The sequence below is a fragment of the Crocuta crocuta genome, unplaced genomic scaffold, assembly GCF_008692635.1.
Source record: "Crocuta crocuta isolate KB4526 unplaced genomic scaffold, BGI_CrCroc_1.0 scaffold193, whole genome shotgun sequence".
Lineage (NCBI taxonomy): Eukaryota > Metazoa > Chordata > Mammalia > Carnivora > Hyaenidae > Crocuta > Crocuta crocuta.
The window spans coordinates 2,790,302-2,816,335 of record NW_027529624.1 but is presented as its reverse complement, the minus strand read 5'-3'; the positions used below and the strand labels follow the sequence as shown (position 1 = coordinate 2,816,335).

The following is a 26,034-nucleotide window of genomic DNA, read 5'->3' as shown; positions in this document are numbered from 1 at the left end:
TTGATGCAAATGTAAATAGGATTAAGAAACTTCTCTGCTAGCTCATTGTTAGTGTATAGAAATAAAACAAATTTCTGTATATTATTTCATGCTGGAATCTTACTGAACTTTATTAGTTTTAGGTTTTTTGGTGGTCTTACCTAGTTTTATTTTTCCAGAGTCTATTCGCCCTGGTTAGGGCTTTCAATACTATGTTGAATAAAAGTCGGGAGAGTGGCATCTTTGTCTTGTTTCTGATCTTAGAGGAAAGCTTTCAGCTTTTCACTCAACATGCTGGTTGTACACTTGTAATATATGGCCTTTATTGAGATACATTTCTGCTAACCCATTTTTATGATGGATATTCAATTTTATCAGACATTATTTCTGCATCTATTAAGATGACCCTATTTTTATCCTGTTAATGAGATGTATTATTAATTTGCAGGTATTGTGCCACGCTTGCATTCTTGGAGTAAATCCCACTTGAATATGATGTATGATCCTTCTGTTGAGTTTTGTTAGTATTTTGAGGACTTTTGCACCTGTTGTTCATCAGGATATTGGTCTATAATTTTCTTGTGGTGTCCTTTTCTAGTTTAATACCAAGGTAATGCTGGTCTTATCAAAGAAGTTTAAAGTATTCCCTTCTCTTCAATTTTCTGGAAGAGTTTGAGAAGGATTGGCTAGGTATGCTTTTTCAAATGTTTGGTAGAATTCATGAGTGAAGCTGTCTGGTCCTTGATTTTTGTTTATTGGGAAGTTTTTGATGACTGATTCAATCTAACTAGTAATTGGTCCCTTCAGATTTTCTACATCTTCATGATTGAGACTTGGTAGGTAGTATATTTTGAGGATTCTTTCATTTCCTTTAGTTGTCTGATCTGTTGTACTATAACTATTCATACAGGTCTCTTACGACCCTTTGTATTTTGGTGGTGTACCAGTTAACTTCCTTCTCATGTCTGATTTTGCATACTTTTTCCTTACCTTAGTCTAGCTAAAGGTTTGTCAATTTTTCCAAAAAACCAGCTCTTGGTTTCATTGATCTTTTCTTTTTAGTTTTTATTTCATGTTTCCACCCTGATCTTTATTTCCTTCCTCTTCCTAACTTTGGGCTTTGTTCCTTTTTTGGTAGTTCCTTGAGTTGTAAAATTAGGTTGAGAGCTTGTTTGTTGATACAGGCATTTATTACTGTGAACTTCTTAGACCCGCTCTTGCTGTATCCCTGACATTTTGGTATATTTCCATTTGTCCCAAGGTATTTTTTAATTTCTTCTTTGACCTATTGGCTATTCAGTAGCATGTTATTTAATTCCATGTATGTGCAAATTTTCCAGTTCCATACCATTGTGGTCAGAAAAGATACTTGGTATTTCAATTTTCTGAAATTCATTGACTTTTTTATTAAAACTTTTTTTGTGGTTCATGTGATCTATCCTGGAGACTTTTCCATGTGTGCCTGAGAAGAATGTATGTTCTGTTGCTTTTGGAGGGAATGTTCTGTATATGTCTGTTAAGGCCAAAGTCCCCTACTATTATTGTATTGCTATTTCTCCCTTTAGGTCTGTCTGTTAACGTTTGCTTTATGTTTAGTGCTCCTATGATATTTATGGATGTTCTAACCTCTTGGACTGACATCACCATAATGTCATGCCCCTTTTCTTTGATAACAATGAATACATGCTGGCGGGGGGGGGAATGTCAGGCCACTTTTAATTTAGTTACTGAACTTTTAGGAGTAGCACTGAGAACACTTTTAAAATCATGAACATTAACTGGAGAACAGTCAAGTCAGGAAGAGCAATTTCTGGGGGTTCATGGTTAGTGTGAAATCTTGGCCAAATCATTGCTTTTAGAGGATTTTCTTCTAAAATTCCATAAATGTACTTTACAAACCTAGTTTCCTATACAGATGGCATTTTTAAGGAATTAGTTTTTAAAAACCTTTTTTGTTTTTATTATTCTCTTCAAGAAATGCAGTAGGAGTCCTAAAGGCAGGCACAAAGACCACCCCTGTTTGTGCTGCCCCCAAGCTGCAGGGAATGTCTGACAGTAGGAAATGAGATTTGCTCCAGTCACTACATGGCTGTAGCCATACATGGATGTTTTTGGGCCAGCTTTAAAAAAAAAAAAAAAAAAATGAGTTAAGATAATAAAAATTTTATGATCCTCATTAAGACTCCATTGGTGTGTCTGAGGTCCTGCTCCCAAAAGGGCCACTGATAGATGAACTTCTTGTATTGCCGAGAACAAGCCTCTCTCGTCTTCCAAATGCTTCATTTACTAAAACACAAATAACAGTTAAATTACCAGATCAAAAAATTAAGAACCTATAATATAAAATATAGAGATGTAGAGATGAACAGTAGGATTCTCTGCCGTAGTGTGGAATTAAATGGGAAATGAAATAACCAAGAAGTCCAAGTTAACATTCTGAATGCGGTTAATTGTGTTTTAGATTGTTCTACATTTATTCTGTTCTTTGTCCTCGATTTATTTAATCAACCTTGACAAAGTGAATATTTTTTCTTTCATCTTTTTCTGTATCATAACCAGCAGAGAGCTTTTGATGGATTTTCTTTTCTCTACATGGAAGATTTGGGAATCAGTGGAGCTATGTCTTCCGTGTTTATAGGACAAACTGGATTAACTCCATGTAATAAATAAGCAGCCGGGTTCCCCTGAAGGGAGGTGAGTGGTCTCTTAAGGAAAGCAGGACTTTGTAGCAAGTAGTTGAGAAAAGGCAGATGATTCACCCTGCAAAGGGGAGGCTGTTCTTTGAGACCATGTTACATTCCCTTCTAGCTTTTCCATAAGTTCAAATTTTGTCATAAAGACAGTATTTTTGAAACCGTTTACATTTAAATTGTGAACTTATTTGTGAATCTGAACATCTCCAAGTTACATGTGATCTTGTCTATTTCCCAAGCAGACTACATTACAGGATGAACACTGGATCTACAGAATATACTCAGGCCACATATTCTATTAGCCTGTATAGAACTCGTTCAGAAAAAGGAAATTAAGATTCTTACCTGATGAAACTGTGCTTATATCCCATACCCGAAGCCCTTCTTTCTGACCTCCAAAGGCATAAATAAAGGGCAAATCAGGACAACAGGAAGAACAGAAGAGAACTCCCTGGGAAGAAGAAAACAGGTCAGTGATTTCAGTATTTCCAGAAAGCCGCAGTCTAAACCCCTGCTCCTATCTACACGAACCTATCTGAATGGTAACAGAACCAACTCACCAGTATCTCTTTTAAGCTTCCTGTGAAGTAGTTCAGAGTCAAGGTGGAAGGAATATTACAAGATGAAGCCAGAAAGTTCAGCATGACATGGCTATTCTGTGAGGGTATGTGCATTCTGACCACTCAGGTCTCTAAACTGCTCAGTATTCCCAGAAACTTTTTTTCCCCTTTTAAACAATAATGTTACTACATTTTTTTAAACTTCTAATTTTTTAATGTTTACTACGAGGTAATACATGTGCATTATGGAAAATATAAATACGAAAAAGTATAAAAACCGCTAAGATAATTTTGGGACAAGGTCTTCTAAGGACTTAAGCATTTAAATATAAGCATGGGACAGTACTATATAATTGTGTCTGTAACCTACCTTCTCACATAGATTTGTAAACATCTACATATGCAATTATGTAACTCAGCGCCTGGCATTTAAGTATTTGCTAAATGAATTCTGGTTATTTCTAAATTTTTCCTACTATATAGTAATCAATTTCAGTGTAGTCAAAACTAATTATGCAAAGAGGTGGTGATAAATAAACTGACCCTAATAGCTGCAATGCCCTAAAGGCCCAAGCTTTCCTGAGATGGTCCTCAATTTAGAGTTAAAAAAGAAAACCATGGCCATTTCACTTGAGTCCTAGAAAATCCTCTTTCTACTCTTCTTACCAAGCAACTGTTGATCATGTAAGTTGGGAAAGGAGCCAGATAGGACAGTTTTAGGGGAAATCAAAGACTAGGTCATAAACATCCCACCAAATTCAACTAAGCTCAAAATTAACTTCCCAACAAATCCACATTTTTTTTTTTTTTTAAATGTTTTATTTATTTCTAGGATAGAGAGACAGCATGAGCAGGGGAGGGTCAGAGAGAGAGGGAGTCACAGAATCTGAAACAGACTCCAGACTCTGAGCTGGCAGTCAGCACAGAGCCCGACGTGGGGCTCGAACCACGAGATCATGACCTAAGTGAAAGTTGGACGCTTAACCGACTAAGCCACCCAGGCGCCCCAGATCCACATTCTTTAATGCAGTGATTCCTAGGGAAAGATGATCAATACAGGTCAGAAACAGAAAAAAGCAGAGAAGAAAGATGCCCAGAGTCTTACCATTTTCATGTCCCTGGAGTGAACCAGACTTGGCCTGTCTCCTAATATGTCCCAGATTTTCACATATTTGTCTGCTGATGCGGTCACAAGACAGCCCTTGATTTGACTACTTAGATCAAGACCTAAAGGAAGATAAAAGATTAGCTCAGACTCTGACATAGATTTACTTCAATAGAAGTTAAAAGAAATGAAACACTGTTATTGCTCACCAGAGATTTCATCATTGTGTGCATTAAGTGTAAAAATTGGCTTATCTGAACGTGCATCCAAATTATATACAAAGCCGTCATCTGTGCTGGCCTAGAAAGAGTAAAAGATGGGCAAAATCATGCTACATGGCAATAAAATTTAGTAATGGGTAAACAATGTAAGTTATGGTGAAATCCAAAATTTACTTGTGGATAGCTGAATTTGTTCCTATGTGGACTAATCCAGTACGTGTACTCTACAGTTGCGTATGAGGATGAAGCTCTGGTCATGGTATGGACTAGTTAGAGATGTGGAAATAGAGGTGAGATTCGAGAGAACAGAGGCCTGGGGGGCACAGTCATTTAAGGTACGCATTGATGAGGTGCTCAAAGAAGAATCAAAGAGGCTGAAGGGCATAACAAAGGTCAGGGAAGCCAAGGAAATCGTGCTTCTGAAGAAAAGTGATGAATGGTGTCAACATTTTGGTTGAAAGGTTTAATCAGATAAGAACTGGAAGGCAGCAGGGGGTTGTTACACTTCCAAGAAAGGCAGAGAAAAGAAGGAACCAAGGGATAGACCTAGTCAAGGACTGGAGAGAGACTTGAGCCTATACATAGGCTGAGGGCAACAGCCATTATAGGAACAAGGGAGGAAGAAAGGACAAGTGACACAGTGTTGAAGCCTGGGTTGTGGAAGGGGACAAAAACAGAGGACAGAGGTCTCATCCTTGGGAGATGAGGGAAGGAGGTTATACTATTTTATTTTAATCACTTCCCATTTTCCTCAATATTTGTAATTTTAGTACCAATGACAGCTTGTCAGCAAATAACCTCAGGAAATGCGTGCTGGAGTGTCGAGAGCCAAAGTATAACATGATATTCAAATACAACTAGGACCTCACTCCTCAGCTGGAGTCTGGCTTCAGGTAACTCAGCTGGGAGTTGATACTGCACCTCTGGACACAGTTGAGATTAAGGGTTCTCAGGATTACTATTTCAGGAACCTTATTAAAACCATCCACATATTTAAGAAAGCAGCTTTTCTCTCATTTATAAATCTATAAAGGATTAGACATGTACTTTATGAAAATTAGGAAATATATGGATGTGTCACACTTCCTTTAATCTTCTGGATGAAAACTGGGATTTTATTTGGATTGAAATTTCAGTGGAATCTTTAGATACCACACAGAAAATTTATCCCACACATATTAAGGGTATTTATAGAAGTTACACTTTTTTCCCCACTTAGGAGACTAACATTAATTCAATAAGCTAGTATTCTCATCACTGGAACTCCATTTAATTTAAATAAAAGAATATCCTCTTAGACTAATTAACCATGCTTAATGTTTCAAAAAACACATTAATAAAATCATTTACATGTTTATTTGTGGCTAATCCATTGTTAAAAACATATTATTTATCTTAAAATGTAAATACTTCACGATGTTAATACAGAAAAACAGGGTGCCTTGCAGGCTGTTGGAGAGCATGCAACTCTCGATCTCAGTGTCATGAGTTCAAGCCCCACGCGGAGCCTACTCAAAAATCAAAACACAAAACAGAAAAAGCTTTTCAGAGATTCTCTCTACAGTGGAATTAACATAAGTCATTACTGGAGCGCCTGGGTGGCTCAGTCAGTTGAGCGTCCGACTCTTGGTTTCTGCTCAGGACATAATCTCAAGGTTCTTGAGTTCAAGCCCTGCTTTAGGCTCTGCCCTGGCACTGTGGAGCCTGCTTGGGATTCGCCCTCTCTCCCTCTTACTCATTAGTAACCTGGATAAGCAAAACAGTCTTACCAAAAAATGACAAGGTGAAAAGTGATTCCAAGTCACTCTCTCAATCTGACCACTGAAACGCCACATCCGATGGCTTTCATCTGGACTTCGGCAGTCATACAAAGCCACTGACCTGAACACAGACAAGCAAAGTTAGGGTTTTAAGAGTTCAATTCTTCTATGTGTTGTGTGTTTATTTAAAATCAATGGTAATAAAACAACACTGTGAACTTGAGATCCAATTATTTAAAGCTTGTTTTAAGGTTCTAAAATAAAGCAGAAAAGAGGAATTGATTTTCACTAGCTGGTGGGCTCTGGTCCTGTCACTTGAAGGCACTGGTGGCTCTGGATATCAGAGTAGCCTTGACTATCTCTGGGCTGAACCCTCTACTTGCAAGATGAATCCTCCCTGTTTCCAAAAGACCAGGACAACTTCTAGTTTCCCTTTCCCGGCAGTGCTCAGAGCCAGGTAACCCACATTTGAGCTACATTTACTCTCTACAAGTAGGTTACTGTGTTGGGGGACCTAATGGATATACTTCTGTGATTCTGAATGAATCCCAACTAAAAAGTATAAACTGATCACTCTTCAAAAGAATAAGGAACCCAGGGCTCCTGGGGGGCTTAGTCGGTTAAGCAAATGACTTTGACTCAGGTCACGATCTCTTAGTTTGTCGATTCGAGCCCCATGCTGATGGTGCGGAGCCTGCTTGGGATGCTCTCTCCCTCTGCTCCTTTCCCAAGTGCACTTGCTTGTGATCTCTATCTCAAAATAGATTAAAAAAAGAAAAAAAAAAGAATAAGAAATCAAAGACTGCTAGTTATTTTCTGCTTCTATTAGCTATCTCTACCTTCAGACCAATCTGTAAAAAGACGCACACACACACGACTAGAAACCCCCTGTGATGGACTGTAATGGGTCTAACTAACTCTTCACCTCTCCCTAAATCCATGCCCTCAGTCAGTAATGCTGGAATCCTTCCATAAAGAAAGAGTTCATTTCCCACTCCATGTCATCTCATTCAGCCAAAAAAAAGACAAAAGTATATTAGTTCTGAACCTAGGTCTCAAGAGGCCTTGGTATCTCTGCTTAAGCTTCTGACTTCAGCCTGAGAACATGTGTGGGTCAGCCCACTGGTTCCATGAGGATGTGAAACATAAGGAGAGACAAATCTTCATGGCCCTACCAATATAAGCCAAGATTAAGAGACTTCTAGTTGAGTCTAGCCTAGATTAGCTCAATTTAGCAGTGGTACAGGAAATAAATGCTGATTATTTTAAGTCATTGAATTTTGGGATAGCTTGTTTCATAGCAATGGCTAACTCATACACCCTCTAAAAATCAAAGTAGCTGCTAGTTAGGAACTACATTATTATGAAACACATTCCCGTGCAGAGTGAAAGAACCAAAGTTGAAAGGGAATAATAAGCATTACTAAAAGTTTAAACAGTAATATATTGTCTGAGCATCAAGTGATACTTTTTGAATTAGATCAAGAGGATAAAAAAGCAGGTATAACTCCTGTAGTGTTTTCTTACTTATCATAGGATCCGGAAATCAGAGTCTGTGCTTCAAATGGATGAAACTGCAGAGTCTGGACCTAAATGGAGGAAACATAAATGAACAGATACATGTTTGTTTGGTTTTGGTAAAATTGCTTAATACTCAAGAGAATCAATTTGGCAACGTTTCTGTATTTTTTTCCTTTGAAATGTAGTACTATTTAAAGAAACAAATGGTCTACATAGTCAAAAGGACACAACACATTTTCAAATAAAAGCAGTCACTTAAAAGACATAATGCAGCATTTCTCAAGTTGTGTTTGGCAGAATGTAGAGGTCCCTCAAATGTTAAAATATGTGCAGAACAAAAAAGGGAAAGGTCAAACTTAACTGGGCAACTCCACACACTCCAGAAGGCCCACAGTGTACACCAGCACATTAGATCCCTGGGTTCTGTAGTAACAGATCTGTGACATTCTTTAACCTCATCTGGTGACTGACACCCCTCTTTTTAGGAGTCTCTGTAAACATGCTACAAGGTACTAGTGTTTCCCGTCACTTCATCTTTCTGTCTTCATGTTTGCATCTCTAAGGTGGGTAATTCTAACTATCACAAAGGCTCTGTGAGATAAGATAGTAATGCGAAAAGATCCAATAAGGGAGTATGTCAATGTAAATTCACAAAAAGCCATATATAAATGTTTGGGATTATCTGTAGCTAGATTTTTTAGAAACCATTTATCCACTCAATCACCATACCTTGTCTGTGTGTACAGCAAGGCTAGCTGCTGGTTTCCCCAAGGACATATCCCACAGAATGACAGTGTTATCAGCTGATGCGCTTGCCAACACGTTTCTGAGAAGGGGAGGAGAAAACTCAGGTAATTTTTTTTTTAAAGTCAGGAGCACTAAATGTATCTATTTTCAATAACAACAAAAGGAATAAAACAATTGATTTTAAAAAAAGAATTCAAACTTCATATATAAAACCACTAAAGATTACTGAACGCAAGAGTATCTAGATGGATGGAAAGATATCCCATGTTCATGGACTGGAAGACAATGTTGTGAAGACAGAAATACTGCCATCTACAGACTGATCTAGGTTCAACTAATCCTTTTCAAAATCCCTGCAGACTTTTTTTCCCCCAGAAAATGAACATGCTTATTTTAAAATTCATATGAAAATGCAAGGGACTCAGAATAGCCAAAATAATCTTGGAAAAGAAGAGCAAAACTGGTAAGTTCACAGTTTGGATTTCAAAATGGATTGAAAAGCCACTATAATCCTAATGATGTGCTACTGGCTTAAGGACAGACATACAGGTTAACAGAATAGAATGAAAAATAAACCCTCAAATTTATGGTCATTTGTTTCTGACAAGAAAGTTCAGATTATTCACTGGTCAGTGGGGAAAAGAACAGTATATTCAACAAATGGTTCAGGGACAGCTGGATATCTCCACACAAAAGAATGAAGTTACACCCCTATCTCAACTATGCTCAAGAGAGATCATGGATCTACTAGTGTAAGAGCTGAAAGTATAAAACTCTCAGAAGAGAACAGGCATAAATCTTTGTAACCCTCGGTTAGGCAATGGTTTCTCAGATATGACACGAAAAGCCTAAGCAACAAAAGATAAAAATAAATTAAACATCATCAACATGTATTTTGTATTGCAAATGATACCATCAAGAAAGTGAAAAGACCATCCACAGAATCGAAGAAAATATCTGTAAATCATGTATCTGATAATAAAGGACCTGATTCTAGAATACATAAAGGACTCTCAACTAAATAGTTAAAAGACAACCCAATTAGAATTTGGGCAAAGAATATGAATAGACATTTCTCTAAAGATCTATAAATAGCCAGTGAACATGTGAAAAGTTGTTCATTAGGGAAATGAAGACATGGGATACCATCATATTCATAGGATGGCTATAATGAAAAAGACAGACAAGAAGTGCTAGTGAAACAGAAAAATTAGCTACCCTGCTGGTGGGAATGTAAATGGTACACACATTAACATATGTCCTAGCAATTATGCTCTTAGGTACATATCCTAGAAAATGAAAACACAGGTCTGTGCAAAAATCTGTTCACGAATGTTTACAGTAGCATTACTCATAACAGGCAAAAAGCAAATACAAACCAATGTCTATTAACTGGTGAATGGATACACAAAATACGGTGTATATATCCATACAAGGGACTATTATTCAGCAATAAAAAGGAATGACGTATTGATAAATGCTACAATAGGATGGACCTTGAAAAGATTATACAAAGTAACAGAATCTAGAAACAGAAGGCCACATATTCTAGGATTCCATTTCTAGGAATGTCCAGAACAGTCAAGTCCACAGAGACAGGAAGAAGATCGGGGGTTGCCAGGGGCTGGAAGGACAAGGGAATGAGGACTGACTGTTAACGGATTGGATTGCTTTTTGGATAAAAGTGTTATGGACTTAGACACTAGTGATAGTTGTACAGCCTTGGGAATATACTCCAGATCACTGAACTGTACACTTTAAAGAGTGAATTTTAGGACAATGTAAATTTATATTTCAACTTAAAAAAAAAAGAGCATTAAATGCTATTAATAGGAAAAACCAATATGCCTATCTCTTAGGGATCAAGCACTAATAATGTAGTTATTACAAGTGAACACAGGCTTGGAGCCCAGAAAACCTGAGATGGATTTCTGGTGCTGTCATTTATTAACTATAAGACTTAGCTAAAGACTTAAAAGTTAGTCACACCTCCCTGCCTGCCAATGAGAAAGCTACAACCAATTTTAAAGTAATTCAAGCACATGGCTGAGAATATGGTAGACCCCTGATAAATGTTAGTTGCCTGCCTTTTCTCCTTGTAGGAATATAGGTATTCCTGAAATTGAAAGCTCATTCTTCAATGTCTAGTTTGAAATTGACACAGAATCAAGTCATTAGTCATAGTATTCTTTGTTAAGAAAACTAGTATGCTGTTAAAATGTCAATGGGTTCATTTTTGGATATTATTTCCTCAAGAAATATTTCCATTATACAAACTGCTTTCAGTTTTATTACTCACATTTCAGTGACACAGGTAGGGTTCTCTTTAAGATGATCATGTGTACTCAGATCATGTTAGCTTTTTCCCTACTCAATGAATTTCAAAGCTTCTGTTAAGTCCCATACATACACAAGCCATTAATGTTTTATGTCCTTGGCATGTTCAAAGACTAAATGTTAAATTCCCAATATTTTACTTATATTCAATGCTTGCTAACAGCAAAAAGTTAAAAATTTCATGGTACTTTTCATTCTTATCCTTTCCCAAACATCTGAGATTCTTTCCATTTAATTCTTTTAATTCTTTCCAATTAAAATTCTTCTTGTAGGTTTAAAAATAAATACCCCCCAGAAAACTCCCAAATGCTACATTCCCAAGAAGAGCACTCTTCAATGAGAGTACAAGCAGAGGACATGCATTTTGTCACTGGGAGCGTTTTACTGGAAACCAAGGTCCCCAACTAGGACACCATCACGTTATCCTTCACCATGATCCCAAACTCTATGCATCAGAGGCTGGAAAGTATTTAAAACATTCTGCACTGTTTTGGTAAAGGAAGACCCAGGTCTAAAATAGGATGGTAGAAAGTAGAAGAGTCACAGAACGAAGACACATGTGGCACTGCAGTGAGGGAGATGTAGGCGCAGATGAGGCGGGGGAGGAGCAGGGGGGTTGGCTGTATGTGAGCGGAGTGAGGGAGCCGCCTTGACTGGGGACAGGGATGCGGAATCAGCTTGGATGATGAGGGCTGTTCCATCAGAACAAAGTTTCAGTTATGCAAAGTAACAGCTGCTATACGATTAGAATTTAGTTTATGTAATTACTGTGACAGTTCAGATTTATAAATGAGCAGATTCCTAAAAGCACAGTACGCGCATATTCAATCTCTTATTCATCTGCCCATTTGTCAGCAACAGGCCCAATTTAGACAAAACCTGGGGAAGCTTTCAAAAACAAAATATAACAAAGCACAACAGTTTTGGGCCCTTGCTCCAGATCTGACTCAATCTTGAGGGGATGAGAGCCCGAGAACTTGTACTCTAAAGGGTCATCCAGAAGATTCTGACTGGCAGGTTAAGTTTGGGAAATACTAACCTAAACGACTTTCTTGGGTCCATTTCAACAAATGGTTCTAACTCTGAAGAGGTCTGAACACAAACAGATGCAGGATGTCCCTTGGTAAGCTAGCACTCTGGGATCCTCCTTAGAATGCTCAAAATTCCAAAGCATCCAGTGTAACAGAAATGTTAAGAAAATGTGCCTCGGGCAATCCACTTTGTTTTTATCCCTCAATCGAATGCTTACCTTTCTTGCCTTAGTAGCCTCTCAAGCTGACTACGCTATTAGGAAAATGGCCTTTTGGGGTAACTTGTTTATGGATGAGTGTAAAGGATATGCAGATGAAACATGCAAAAAGAATGAAATGGAACTCTTAAACTGTATATAAAAATGAACTCAAAATGGATCAGACACCTAAAACCAAGAGCTAAGACTGTAAAACTCTTAAGGGAAAAGCTTCATAGCAAGGATTTGGCAATGACCTCTTGGATAGAACACTAAATGCACAGGCAACAAAAGTAAAAATAAACTGACTACATCAAAACTAAAAACTTCTGTGCACCAAAGAACAGTATCAAAGGAGTTAAAGGCAATCCACCAAATGGGGGAAAATATTTGCAAATCGCAAACCTGATGAGGGATTATATGCAGAATTTATGAAGAACTACAACTCAATAAAAAGCCAAACAACTCAATTTCAAAAATGGGCAAAGGAATCAATGTTTCTCGAAAGATACACAAGTGGCCAATAAGCACTTGAAGAGTGCTCCTCAAAAAGGTAAACAGAATTGCCACATGACCCAGCAATGTCACTTTTGGGTTTGAACTTTTCAGTTCTCAGAAGAACTGAAAGCTGGGGCTATAAACAGATTTTTGTACACCCATGTTCTATTTACATCAATGTGCAGAACAGCAGCATTATGCACAACAGCCAGGAGGCAGAAGCAACTCAAGTATCCATGGACAGATTTATGGACAAAATGTGCACTATCTGTACAATGGAGTATCCTTCAGCCTCAGAGAGGAGGGAAACCTGGCCACATGCTATAACATGGATGACCTCAGACTAAGTGAAAGAAGCCAGTCAGTCACAAAAGGGCAGGTACTGGGATTCCACCCATATGAGGTAATCGGAGGAGTCCATTCAGAGAAACAGAGTAGAGTGGTGGGTCCCTAGTGCCCGGGGGCGGCCAGAACGGAGAGCTGGTGTTTCATGGGCACATAGTTTCAGTTTTAGAAGATGAAAAAAGTTCTGGAGTTGGATGATGATGATGGCTGCATAACAGAGAACCGTACACTTAAAACATAGTTAAAAATGGTAAATATTATGCATATTTTACCACAATTACATAAAATTTAAGGAATGTGGAAGAGACTTTGTGAAAACTAAATGAAGTGAGGGCAGTGTCTCCCAGGAAAAGAGAGTTTGGCCCTGTGGGTGCTGCAGCACACACACTTCTCCCCAGTGGTGCTGGGGAGGGCGACTGCTCACCACGTACGCAACGAGCCTGAACCCCTACCAAGCGCAGGGCTGGCAGGTGGTGTGGGGGCCCCAAGGACAGGCAGCAGAGCTCCTGCCTTCAAGTGGGCATACTGCAGGAAAGGGGAGGCAGACAGGGACACAGAGACCCCCAAGCAGCACGCAGAGACAGGTGAAGACATGAGGTAAGATGACAATGGTCACAGTCTCTAACAATCCTCCAAATGTTATTGCTTTTTACCTGATCAGCTTATTCCAAGAAAGGTCCAGGACAGCATCGGTGTGCCCCTCGGCTGAGGAACTCTGTAATAATTGTTTAATTACTTTTTGTATCAAAGTGCCCCCTGTAATTGATAGGTTAATTTGAAAGATTCTTTCAATCTTAAGGTTATTGTTTGATCTTAGGCAAACATGAAGACCTAGAGAAAGAAATACCCTGTCTTCCTATTCCTTTAGAGATCCATGATAAATACTCTTTACAGAGGAGAGAATGTAGTCGTTCTTAATCTAAGTGGTGCAGTTCTATAAATATCACCCTCCCACCCCCAAAGTCAAGTTTTTAAAGCTACAGGAATTAATACCATGGATATTTGGAATTCAACATACTAAAGGCTAAAGAGATTTTTCCAAAGTTCAAAATCGGCATATTAGTGTGAATAGTTACCACCTATCAAAAAGGATCATAACCGGAGAGCAAACTGTTTTGTATAAGGATGAAAAACGTACCAGTGGAAGTTTTGTGCAATCAGAGATCAATTTCTTCTGGGATGGGCTTTTTTAAACTAGAAACTTAATAACTTCATAACCATCTGCCTGTTCCACTGAAGTGTCTAACTGAAAAAGCTTATGTTCTCTTTCTCTCACCTACCAGAAAATTTATCTCTGTCATTAGAGTTTTAAGTAATTAACTTGTTTACCTTCTTTCCTTTCTTTTTCTTCTTTTTTGATAGCTTATTTCCAAGTGTGAAGACTGGCTCTAAAGAGTCCACTATATCAAGGTCCCACACTTCAATAACGGGAGTCATATTTCCCACAGCAATATAATTTCCTATAGGAGGAAACGAGGTGTTTGGTTTAAAAACTTCTAGTGAAAAATACTTTACTATAGATGTAATGGCTCAGAGCAGTTTCTCTCCGACTTCATAGCACGCGCTATCACCTGAATATGGTTAAACTGCGTATTCTGTTTCAGGAAGTCTTGAGTGGGGCCCTACGCCTGCACTTTTGACCGGTTCCCAGGTGATGCCAATACTGTGCTGCTGGTCCTCAGACAGTAAGTTGAATAACAGGGTCCTCACTTAGGTCAGGAGAACAGAAACCCTCTGCCACCTTCACCAGTGTTGTGAGGAGCAGGAGGATCTAATCAGATCATGAATGTGAATAAGCTTGGCCAACAAGATGTAAGGTAGGAGTAGTCTCAGATTTAACCTTTATTAAGGAGAAAGGGGCACAACTAGTAGTGTGCAGCTGTGGCTAAAAAGACTAACAGGAGAACCTAATTCTCTCTTCATTTTGGTTCTACTTGGTGTCTTCTGAAAAAGGTCATGCACTAAACTCTCAGACACATCATGCTGTTTTATACTCTGGGTTTTTTATTTTGAAAACTTCACCCAGTTCTACAGAGCCTACTGCTGTCAGGCCCTGTTCTTCTGCCCACAGTGGGGCAGCTACCTATTTTTTATCTGAAGTCTAGAGACATACGGACTCAAAACTACTAAGTGATTGTGTTTTAAGAACTATGTAACTTCATAAAATAACATTAACTTCATAAAAAATCAACAGTTCTGAAAACATTCACACAGGACACACATAACTTATGTGGCTAGGAATCCCATACTGGACCAGAAACCACTGAGCTATCTTAGCTCTTCTATTTACCTGCAGAATCGTCTGGGCTAGGATCAAAGTTCAGCCACTCCACGCTTAGAGGGTATGCAGACAGGAGTATATCATGATGCACATAAAAAGAATCTTCCTCCTGATTATAAACTGAAAATATTGAGATGAGACTTTATCGCATAAGAATAAGAAAGCAAATCTCATGGGCTTAAAGTGAGACATTTGACAGCATTAAAAGGAGCCTCCAAAGTTGTTACTGCTCAGGAAAACTTGTACAAGTCTCATATATTCCTGCCACCTGGTGGGCCCCCACGGGGAAAGGAGCAATGACAGAGAATGGACATGTGCCTGAGCACGCTGCATGCGCACGGGTTCAAACCCGCTACCGGAAACACTGATAAGGGCTCTGGAGGAGTATTTCATTATGATCTTTTAGAGGTCTATCCGGTTATAAGAAGAAACAGAAAATAATACTGGAGGGAAAGAACTCATTTTTAGAAATTTAAAAGCTTGTCAAAAATTATTTTTATCTTTAAAATTACTTCTTTAATATTCAGAGGCCAGCACTGTAAATAAAGCTCTTGAGAACCCTGTCGGACTATGACAACAAAAACAATCAGCTCTTTATCATTCATAGTCATAATGTTAAGGAGCAAAAATACTGTTAAAATCAATGACTAAAAAGTAAAAAATTATATGATCAAACACTGATAAAAGAGTCCAATCAGAAATTCCCCCAAATATGCTTTTTTACTAGAAAGAAGCACTGTTAAGAGAGGCTAAGGATTTTAAACAAACTTCTCAGACCACTTTCTAGATATGTCTCCAGAGGCAAGGGAAACAAAAGCAAAAATAAACTGTCGGTAATACATCAAAATAAAAAGCTTCTGCACAGCAAAGAAAATAATCAACACAACACAACTAAAAGGAAAGAGCACCTAGGTGGCTCAGTTGGTTGAACGTCCAACTCTTGATTCTGGCTCAGCCATGATCCCAGTGTCACAGGATCGAGCCCCGTGCTGGGCTCCACGCTTAGCGATTCTCTCTTTGCTTAAGATTCTCTCTCTCTCCCTTTGCCCCTCTCCCTGTTCTTGCACTCTCTAAAATAATAATAATAAAAAGAAACAAAAAAATTTAAAAAACCCTACAAAGCAACCTACAGAATGGGAGAGGATATTTGCAAATGATGTTTAGTATCCAAAATATATAAAGAACTTCTAAAACTCAACACCAAAAAGCAAGTAATCCAAATTAAAAATGGGCAGAAGACATGAACAGACGTTTTTCTGAAGACATCCAGATGGCCAACAGACACATGGAACGATGCTCAACATAACTGATCCTCAGAGAAATGCAAATCAAACCTATAATGAGATGTCACCTCATACTTGTAAGAATGGCTAAGCTCAATGACGGAAGAAACAACAGGTGCTGGCAAGGATGTGGAGAAAGGAGAACCCTCTTGCACTGTTGGTGGGAGTGCAAACTGGTGCAGCCATCCTGGCAAACAGTGTGGAGTTTCCTCAAAAAGTTAAAAATAGAGTTACCCTACTACGATCCCAAAGAATGTAATACAAAGTGATACATACGTGCACCCTGGTGTTCTGTACAGATGCTGTTTGTGTGACAGGCATTTTTGCCCAGAGCCGCACATACACAATCTTGGGGGCTTAGTTGGCTTATACTCTGTATCTGGCCTCTGGATCAAAACTGGCCCTTGTGTTCCTGACACCAGGAGGGATTAACAGGCTTCACATTCCTCCCTGAGCCAGACCAGCCTGGCCTCCTGGGATGGATCAGGGAGGGAAGAGGAATATGAAAACACCCAGCCCCCTAAGATTTGTGATACCATAAGAGAAACAGAAAAAAAACAGCTTGCTCAGGACTGCACTTAGGCAAACTTAATGACTAACCATAAATCATGCTGAGTGGTATATATATTGCCCTGGGCGAGTAGCTAGTTGGAAATCTCACCAGAGGGGAGAACACTCTGCCCAGGATCCTCAATCAGGACTCCAACCAGGCTGCTCACCACTGGGTTTCCCCAGCCAGAAGGCTGGATATTGTAAGTACCTGATTTGATGTATTAAGCCTTCTCTGTTCTCTATACTTCTCTCCCTCTTTGTTTACTGTAATTGTTTAATTCCTTTTACTTCCCTTTCCTTATAATTAATAGTCTTCCTCCAACAAAACTGAAAGTGCAGCTATCGTGAATTCTTATTATTTGTAATACTTCTTGTTTTTAGCAGCATTATCTACAAAAGCCAATTTATATACACAGCCCAAGTGTCCACTGACGAACGGATAAAAAAAATTATGGCATAGGGGTGCCTGAGTGGCTCAGTCAGTTGAGAGTCTGACTCTTGATTTCGGCTCATGATCTCACAGTTCGTGAGGGCTCGCACAGCACTGTGCAGAGGGCTCTGTGCTGACAGTGCGGAGCCTGCTTGGGATTCTCTCTCTCCCTCTCTCTGCCCCTCCCTTGCTTAAAATAAACCTAAAAAACCTGAAAGATGTAGAGTGTGACACACGATGGAGTATTACTCCGCCATAAAAAATAATGAAATCTTGCCATTTGCAGTAACATGGGTGGAGCTGGAGAGTATCGTGCTAAATGAAATAAGTCAGATGGAGAAAGCCAAATACCATATGACTTCACTCATATGTGGAATTTAAGAAACAAAACAGACGAGCAATGGAAAAAAAAGAGACAAACCAAGACTCTTACCTACAGAGAACAAATTGATGGTTAGCAGAGGGAAGGGGAGGGTGGGGAAGGATGAAGTAGGTGATGGGGATTAAGGAGTTCACTTGGGATGAGCACCAGGTGTTATATGGAAGTTGAAGCACTATATTGTACACCTGAAATTAATATTATACTGTATGTTGACTAACTGGAATTTAAATTAAAAAAAAAAAAAAGTCCTTAAATCTCTGCATCCGGGACAGATCCTGGGATCAGCAGATTCCATGTCATGTTCTATCACAGGACTTCAGGTTGAGATGTATGTTCAAAATATAAGCTTGTGATCCTGCAAGAACCTCAACCATAGTCAATGCACTCAGCTTACGTTTTAGATAAAAATGGTAAGGATGCTTCAAAATAGTTTTCTTTTAACCATGTCAAATCAACATTCAGATCAGCTTTAGAGTGTAATTTCAAGTTCTTTTTATTAAATGTTTATCTGTTTTTGAGAGACAGAGAGAGAGCATGTGCACGAGCAGGAGAGGGGCAGAAAGAGAGGGAGACAGAGAGGATCTGAAGTGGACTCTGCGCTGACAGCAGACTCAAATGTGGGGCTCCAGCCCAAAAACCATGAGATCATGACCTGAGCCAACGTTGGACACTTAACCCACAGCTACTCAGGCACCCCTTGAACTCATTCTTGATTAGAGATATGCTGAATAATTTGGAGATCCACACCAGATCCAAATAAAATATCTCTTTAATGACCTAGTTTAGAAGGAAGAGGGAATGCAACTGGTTTACTTTAACTCCTGATATTCACTAAATTCAAAAGAATGATTCCAGTAAGCTCTGACAGAATGCATAAAAAATCGATGGCAAATGGGAACAGTTTCAATTTTCTGAAATTAGAATTGGTCTTAAAAAAAGATGGCAAGATACTAATTGCACAGAACCAACATAAAAAAAAAGGTCTTTAAAAAAAATTTCACCAAGAATAACTTCACACTGAGGTATCTGCTATTTAAAGCCTTTTCATTTTATAAATAGATCCACAATGGGCCATGGGATTAAAATGGCTTCATCTATAGGCTTCCTGCAGCCAGCTTAAAGACTGAAGAGTTCCAGAAATCCAAGCTACGAAATGGAATAAGTGACAAAGAACCTAGATAATGTCAAAAAAATTAAACCTAAAGATTTAATTTAAAAAGATGTATATTTTAAAATGTTTGTTTCTTTTTGAGACAGAGAAAGAGAGTCAGAGAGTGCACGCGTGCAAGCGGGGAAGGGTCAAAGAGAGAGGAGACAGAATCCCAGGCAGGCTCTGCACCGTCAGCACAAAACCCAATGTGGGGCTCGGACTCACAAACTGAGAGACCATGACCTGAACTGGAATCAAGTTAGACACTTAACTGACTGATCCACCCAGGCATCCCTAATGTTTTTTTAAGTTAGTTAGTTTGTGTGTGTGCGTGTATGTATGTATGGAGAGAGGGAGGCAGGGAGAGAGGGAAGGAGAGTGGGGGAGGGGGAGGGAAGGAGATGGGAAGGGCAGAGAGAGAGGAAGGGAGTGAGAGAAAGAGAGAATCCAAAGCAGGCTCTGCACTGTCAGTGCCAGAACCTTGAACTCAGAAACCGTGAGATCATGATCTGAGCTGAAACCAAGAGTTGGATGCTTACCTGACTGAGCCACATGGGCGCCCTAAAGATTTTAATTTTTGAGCTATGCAGCTACGTTTCCTATAATAAAGGGCCTTTGCCTAATAATATCTGTAAAGCTTTGAATTTTAAAGACAGATGAACAGAATACTGTTGGAGGACAGACATGTCTGAGGGTACATGCACGGGAGAAGGGGCAAGAAAAACAAAAGGGAAAATCTAGAGGTAGAATATTGTAGACGTCTTGAAAGCCTGTTTTTTAGAAAAGTTATTCAGTTAATGTTTGTTGAACTAATAAATATCAACATTAAATAGATCTGATATAAAAATCCAAACGAAAAAGGAAAATTCAAGTCAGTGCCTACTTCAGACTCAAAGCATTCACCTCTGTCAGTGGTACAAACCATTCCTTTAACTGGGAAAGGTGACCAGAGGAATAAAGACCTCAGCATTGAATTGTGAAGAAATAAAATGTTTTGGAAAAAGGGAAATCTCTGAAATGACTGTGGAAAAAAAAGTAGAGCAAAAACCTGTCTTTTGAGGGTAACCTTCACCACATAAAGAAAGTACCCAAAAAAGAGAATGGAGTAAAAAGCCATGGCACCAAGTTACCTCAGGGTAATGGGACTCTCACGGTTTCCTGCATTTCCATACTGGTTTTCTCCGGGGAGGGGAGGAAGGGAGTGAAAAACTGGCAAAAATGTTCAAATAAAAGATTAAAAACCTATTTCCATAAAGTCAGATACCAAGGCGACAGACCAGACCACAGACGCCCAGGCACAATGACCAGAATATCTGTAGACTATATGTAATTAACCACGTAACTTAAATGAGATCTAGCAGAACCTGGTGCCTAAAAATTCACAATAGCAACTATTGCAGTGATTATCTTAATCGTGGAGGGCCTTTCTGCAAGCGGTGTCCCTCACTTACCGTGCACCTCTAAATTGCACTGGTCTTGTTCAGCTCTGCCACAGACTATAAGATTGTCATTGGGCTTGATCAAGAAATCTTCACGTTCATACTGCTCCTAAGTGGGGAGAAAAAGTCATTAACTAGAAGCATGTATTTGGTAAGGTTCCCAAAGACTTAAAGCAGCATAATTAGAAAAGCCATGTGAATATTTACCGTATCTTTCAGAGTAACGTAAGGATCTTGGTCATTACTTCCATAGACTGTAAGACCCAAGAGAGACTCACCAAGAGTTTCGGTATCTGTAAGAATTCATACATTTTTGAAATGAATAAAACAGTCATTTTGACAGAAGCATTTTCCTACAGTACCCAGTCTTTAGACTGAAATCCGACTATTTCATAACTAACTGGATCATCCATAGTCAGGGAAGGAAACACTGAGTAATCAATGGGAATTTAAAAGCCATTTGTATGTGATCTTGGAATACGTATCTGATAGCCTTGGTATTCACAATGTTCCAGTAAAAGCATTAAACTGTTGAACTGTCTCTTAGAAAATATTACAACTCTAACTCGTTCCTTGTAGTCATTAAAAAGTGCTACAGAGAGGGGTGGCTTTGAAAATTACCCTAAAACACTGGAATCGATACAAAATAAAGGTGGCCTGGTCAAATCAAATAAAAAATGATGAGTTTCACAAGGTTAAATGGGTTTCTTTATTGCAAGATTTCCAAGAACTGCTGACAGGCTAACTTGCCATGACCCTGAAAGAACGACTCCTACACCTCTGCACTAATGCACCTCAAAGCGGCTTTCTCTCACGGCGTATCTGCAAGGGTGACACAGAGTACACCTCAAATAATGGAAAACTCAGGAGGAGAAAGATGCTTTAATTGTTAGGGGAAGCCACTTTAAGGAAGAGGACTACTCAGTCTTAAACATTTGACAGGCAACAGAGATGGGGATTTCAACTGGATGAGAAAGACAGAGCCAATGGTCCACATAGTGTGGGGATAATTAAGCAGCAGTTTCTGGATGCCATTTAAAAAAAAATTTTTTTTAATGCTTTATTTCTGAGAGAGAGAGAGAGAGAGAGAGAGAGAGAGCCTGAGCAGGGGAGGGTGAGAGAGAGAGGGAGACACAGAACCTGAAAAAGGCTCCAGGCGCAGAGCTAGCTGTCAGCACAGAGCCCAATGTGGGGCTTGAACCCATGAACCATGAGATCATGTCCTGAGCCGAAGTCGGATGCTTAGCCGACTGAGCCACCCAGGCGTCCCCCTGGATGCCATTTCTGCAGGCTGGGTTAGCTCCCCTTTTCTCTGGATTCCCATGGCACTCTGTCGTAGCAGGATGGCAGCAAGGTTAGGGGCCCACAACCCAATTCAAAGGAAAACACTATTCTCTGCATCTAATCAAGTACACTGAAAGAATAAAGGCTTTAGAGCAAGAGAATGTTCAACCCTCAGCTCCACAGTTCAGCAGCTGTGTCACAGTGGTGAAGTTATTTCATCTGTGTAAGCCTCAGTTTTCTCTGTAAATGGGGGTAATAACTCCTCTCTCATTAATGCAAAGAGAAATGAGTTACAGATTAAAATTTGTTTTTCTCATTTGGGTCTAATGGAAACACAATATTACATTAGTTTCAGGTGTACAACACAGGGACTTCCATCTCGTATACATCACACCAGGCTCACAAGTGTAGCTACCGCTGGTCAGCACACAAGGCTATTACAGGACCTTTGACTATACTCCCTGTGCTGTAACTTTCATCCCCACCCCCATGACTTATTCATTCCATAACCGGAAGCCTGTATCTCCCACTCCCCTTCACCCATCTTGCCCATCCCCCAACCCAAGTTACAGATTATACTCACTATTAAAATAAAATATATGAACTATATTTTTTTTTAGATCTTAGATTGGTGGGTTAGCTTATTTTCTACACTAGTTTAGGAAACATGCCATCTTCCCGAGCCTTGAACCAGATTATTCAACTGGCATAAAGGACAATGAAATCTCACAGTAAAGGTCTGCAAACACTAGACGCATGATCTGACACACGGAGCTTGTGATTAAAAACCACAAGTGAGTGAATTCTCACCGGGGTCGCCTTCCTCATCGTATTTATCTAAGTCGTACTCGGCCAGCTCATCGTCGTCCAGCGTCCTGTCGTCCTCTGGGTCACCATCTTCCTGGGGCTCCCTTGGCCGCGCCTGGGTACGTGCACTCTGCATGCCATCTTCCAAAGGATCGCCTGTCTCCTCTTCATCACTGCCACCATCTTCTCTACACCAAGGGAAGAAAAAGGTAAAGAAATCACCCAAATGATACCACTCAATGACAAGACCACCTGTCATCACTGTTTAAGACTTACATACCACCTAGACTTTAAAGTCTGTCGAAAGTAGGTAACAACAATTTTAAACTTACTGTAATTTTTCCTTTGCTTCAGCAATGAGACGTTTCACTTCTTCTTTACTAAGCTCTACCTATAAGAGAGCAGACACTTCACTGAGGCACGGCTAAGGAAATCATTCTGAATCTCTGAATTACAAAGAAGTTTGCAAACTAGCGTAAAATATAACTTCAAAAGACCTCAAGAATCAAACTTCAATCAAGACTCTCTAAATTCACTGTAAATGGAGTTCTCACATGTCTCTATGTCATTAAATCCTTTCCCACCTCCAACTGTTTAAAAATCATGTTCAGTCTACTTCTTCCCAGACTTCTGAACAAAGACTGACTTGTATAAATTGATTTCTATGATAGCCCATCTCATTTTCTTTGAATTATTCTGAATTCTTCCTGGTTAGTTCTCATTTTCCCTGTGGGTATTCCTTTTTTTTTTTTTTTTAATGTTTTATTTCTGAGAGAGAGAGACAGCTGAGCAGGGTAGGGTCAAAGAGAGAGGGAGACAGAATCTGAAGCAGCCTCCAGGATCTGAGCTGGCAGTCAGCATAGAGCCCGATGCGGGGCTCGAACCCACGAACTGTGAGATCATGACCTGAGCTGAAGTCGGACACTTAACCGACTGAGCCACCCAGGCGCCCCCACTGTGTGTATTCCTAAACAAACCATCCTTGCCTTGCTCCCCGGCTCCTTTCCCAGTTCTCACTGCCCTATTCACTCATCACGCTGTTACTTTCTTGTGAAGCTCATTTTTTTTTGAAGACTGAAACTACCGCTTCCGAACCGATTACCCCAAACTCCCCCTTCTCTAGCCCCACACTCCAGCTCCATCTTTCTAGCTGCCTTTAAGACTCTCTCCACTTGGAGATCCTGTACAAAACTGGAATCATTTTCTTTACTTCAAAACTGCAGTCTTCTGCTTAGTCAGTGCTTCAGCACCTTTTAAAACACCCCATCACTGCTAACCTGTAAGCTCCTTGAAAGGAACCAACTTATCGTTGTGTATTTATGCATATAGTTCAGTGCTCAGCTCATGGTAGGGATCCCTGGTGACAGACGATGAATCAGTCACTCAGTTTGCACTAAACCACCTCTAGTAATATGGAAATCCTCTTGAGGGGTGACATTCCACTGTTCCAGAAACTAAGGGGTTTTAAGTTTAATCAAAAGATACTTCTTTTTCTTTTTTTACGGTTTATTCATATTTGAGAGCGCATGAGCAGGAGAGGGGCAGAGAGAGATGAGACACAGAATCTGAAGCAGGTTCCAGGCTCTGAGCTGTCAGCACACGAGGTGCTCAAAAACTCATGAACCTCGAGATCATGCCGAGCTGACGTCAGATGTTTAACCGACTGAGCCACCCAGGGACCACCCCCCTTTAAAAAGATATTTATTTTCTAATTATTCTCATTGATCTGAGTTTCTCTGGGATTTTGTAGAATAAGCTCACCTCTTCTTCCGATAAACTCTTCAAGCTGTAGTTCTAAAACATGTCGGCAATTAGAATCACATGGGGGGAATCTTTTAACACTCCAGGCCAATTAAATTAAATATTTGGGAGTGGGGCATGGCATCGGTATTTTTAAGTAAGTTCTATACCCGCTGGGGGTGGGGGAGGCTTGATCTCATGATCCTGAGATCAAGAGTCCCATGCTCCATCAATTGAGCCAGCCATGCGCCCTAGGCATCAGTATTGTCTGAAACTCCCCAAGTGGTTGCACTATGTAGACATGTTTGGAACTCATATAGCCTTTAAAAGCCTACATATACCTTTTTAATAACAACTAATACCTCCTTCAGTAATAATTTTCTGGCCCTGTTTTATATATATATATACATACGTATATATATATATACACGTACGTGTATATATATATATATATGCATTGAGTTCCTACTGGAGCCAAACACTGAGAAACTGGTGAATAAAACAATAAGACAAATAAGGTATGTGCCTTAGTGGAATTTACACGACCCAGGGGACTATTCCAATCCCTCATTCCTGTTAACTCCACGTCCCAGCCACTTATATTCCTATCACTTCTCATCTCTGTCATCACTGGCTCAATTACACTCATCCCCCCCTTTACTCCCACTGACATACATGCACTTGTCAACTCCAGAAAGGACTGGAATCTTTCCATTCTGTTTATGCCTGTATCCAGACCCTAAACAATGCCCAAAACGCAGAGAGCACCTGTAATATCAGCTGAACAACTTAAGTCATCTTCACCTCTACTATAGGCTCATTCTCTAATTTCTGTAGGGGTTCCTTTCATAATGTGTCACGTCTACCCCTCACCCCCACTGCCACATCAAACATCTCACTTGGATCGCTGTCTCTGCCGAGCCTCACGGCATCATGGTCTCCACACCAGTTTTTTCTACACTACACCTCTCATCCCGCTCACTCCTCCAAACTCGGGAGTGGAAAGTGGTTTCACACACGTGCTCCCTCTTCCCGTGCTGCCCGAAAATGCACCGGGGTGTGCGCGAAGCTACGGTGCTGTCAAGAAGGCTTTGGGGGGATTTCCCACTCTGAGCAATACCCCGCCCTCCTCCCTCCGAAGAGGTCTCTGTGTCGGCCAATTCGGGGGTGGGGCTGGACTCCGAGGAAGGGACCGTGAGAGGGCGCGGCCCCCGACTCCCAGGCCCTGGGAGCCTCAGGCCTCCTCACGACAATCAGGGCAAAGTCGGCCTCACCCCGTCCAGTCACAGCAGCCAGGCCAAGGCCGCGTACAGAGGGTCCCGGTTCCCCAGGCGGGGCTGACCGAGGATGCTGCGAAGAGGCCGCTCCTTCCACCTTCCAGCGACCAGGCCTCACCTTGTCCGGAGTCTCTTTGGCCACGCCGCAGCGGACCCAGGCCACGCACGTCACCTGGCGGCTGCGGTTCATGGTCCTCAGCTCAAGGACGCCTCGCGCTACAGACTCGCCCCTAGCAGCACTGGGACCACGCCGACTCCCAGACGGCACGCTCCGGGAGCAAGCACCGGGCTGCTGCCTGCGCACAGCGCACGCGCGGGCTCGGATTTCTGTGCCCACTTCTGACGTCATTGCAGGGCGCCGAACGGGAAAGGGGAGGGGATAGGGCTGGAAGCGGAAGCAGCCGGGCGGGACTTC

General features: G+C 40.4%; 2 protein-coding genes across 7 annotated transcripts in view; one reads left to right on the top strand and one right to left on the bottom strand.

The window, feature by feature from the left end:
- The window catches only part of PRDM4 (PR/SET domain 4), a 50,845-nt gene extending 42,761 nt beyond the window's left edge, over positions 1-8,084 (top strand). The window contains exons 11-13 of one of the 6 annotated variants that reach the window (XR_013334643.1): positions 2,915-3,141; positions 5,329-5,451; positions 7,855-8,084. Coding sequence is in view for 1 of the 6 variants with exons in the window: in XM_077762021.1 (XP_077618147.1) it covers positions 2,539-2,617 (79 nt within the window). In the remaining 5 variants the exon portion in view is untranslated. Of the gene's footprint in view, positions 1-2,538; positions 2,840-2,911; positions 3,142-5,328; positions 5,452-7,854 lie in introns of those variants that run through there. The other 5 variants (XR_013334645.1, XR_013334648.1, XR_013334646.1 and 2 more) reach the window with 5 other exon arrangements.
- PWP1 (PWP1 homolog, endonuclein) lies at positions 1,912-25,929 on the bottom strand. Its single transcript, XM_077762022.1, has 15 exons — positions 25,738-25,929; positions 22,935-22,993; positions 22,606-22,790; positions 20,719-20,804; positions 20,524-20,620; positions 15,285-15,395; positions 14,324-14,454; positions 13,648-13,709; positions 8,569-8,665; positions 7,846-7,907; positions 6,328-6,439; positions 4,547-4,637; positions 4,338-4,459; positions 3,018-3,123; positions 1,912-2,265 (listed from the first exon to the last, which is right to left on the bottom strand). The coding sequence occupies exons 1-15, from the start codon at positions 25,807-25,809 to the stop codon at positions 2,156-2,158; spliced, it is 1,503 nt and encodes a 500-aa protein (XP_077618148.1). The 5' UTR covers positions 25,810-25,929; the 3' UTR covers positions 1,912-2,155.
- Between the last annotated feature and the right edge of the window lie 105 nt (positions 25,930-26,034).

Excerpts from the sequence above, each read along its gene's own strand:
- PWP1 (XM_077762022.1), bottom strand. The coding sequence starts at position 25,809 with ATGAACCGCAGCCGCCAGGTGACGTGCGTGGCCTGGGTCCGCTGCGGC. Across the intron at positions 22,791-22,934 it reads GAAGCAAAGGAAAAATTACA|AGAAGATGGTGGCAGTGATG; the intron begins GTAAGTTTAAAA and ends CCCTTGGTGTAG. Across the intron at positions 4,638-6,327 it reads TTTCACCTTGTCATTTTTTG|GCCAGCACAGATGACGGCTT; the intron begins GTAAGACTGTTT and ends TACTCTTTCTAG.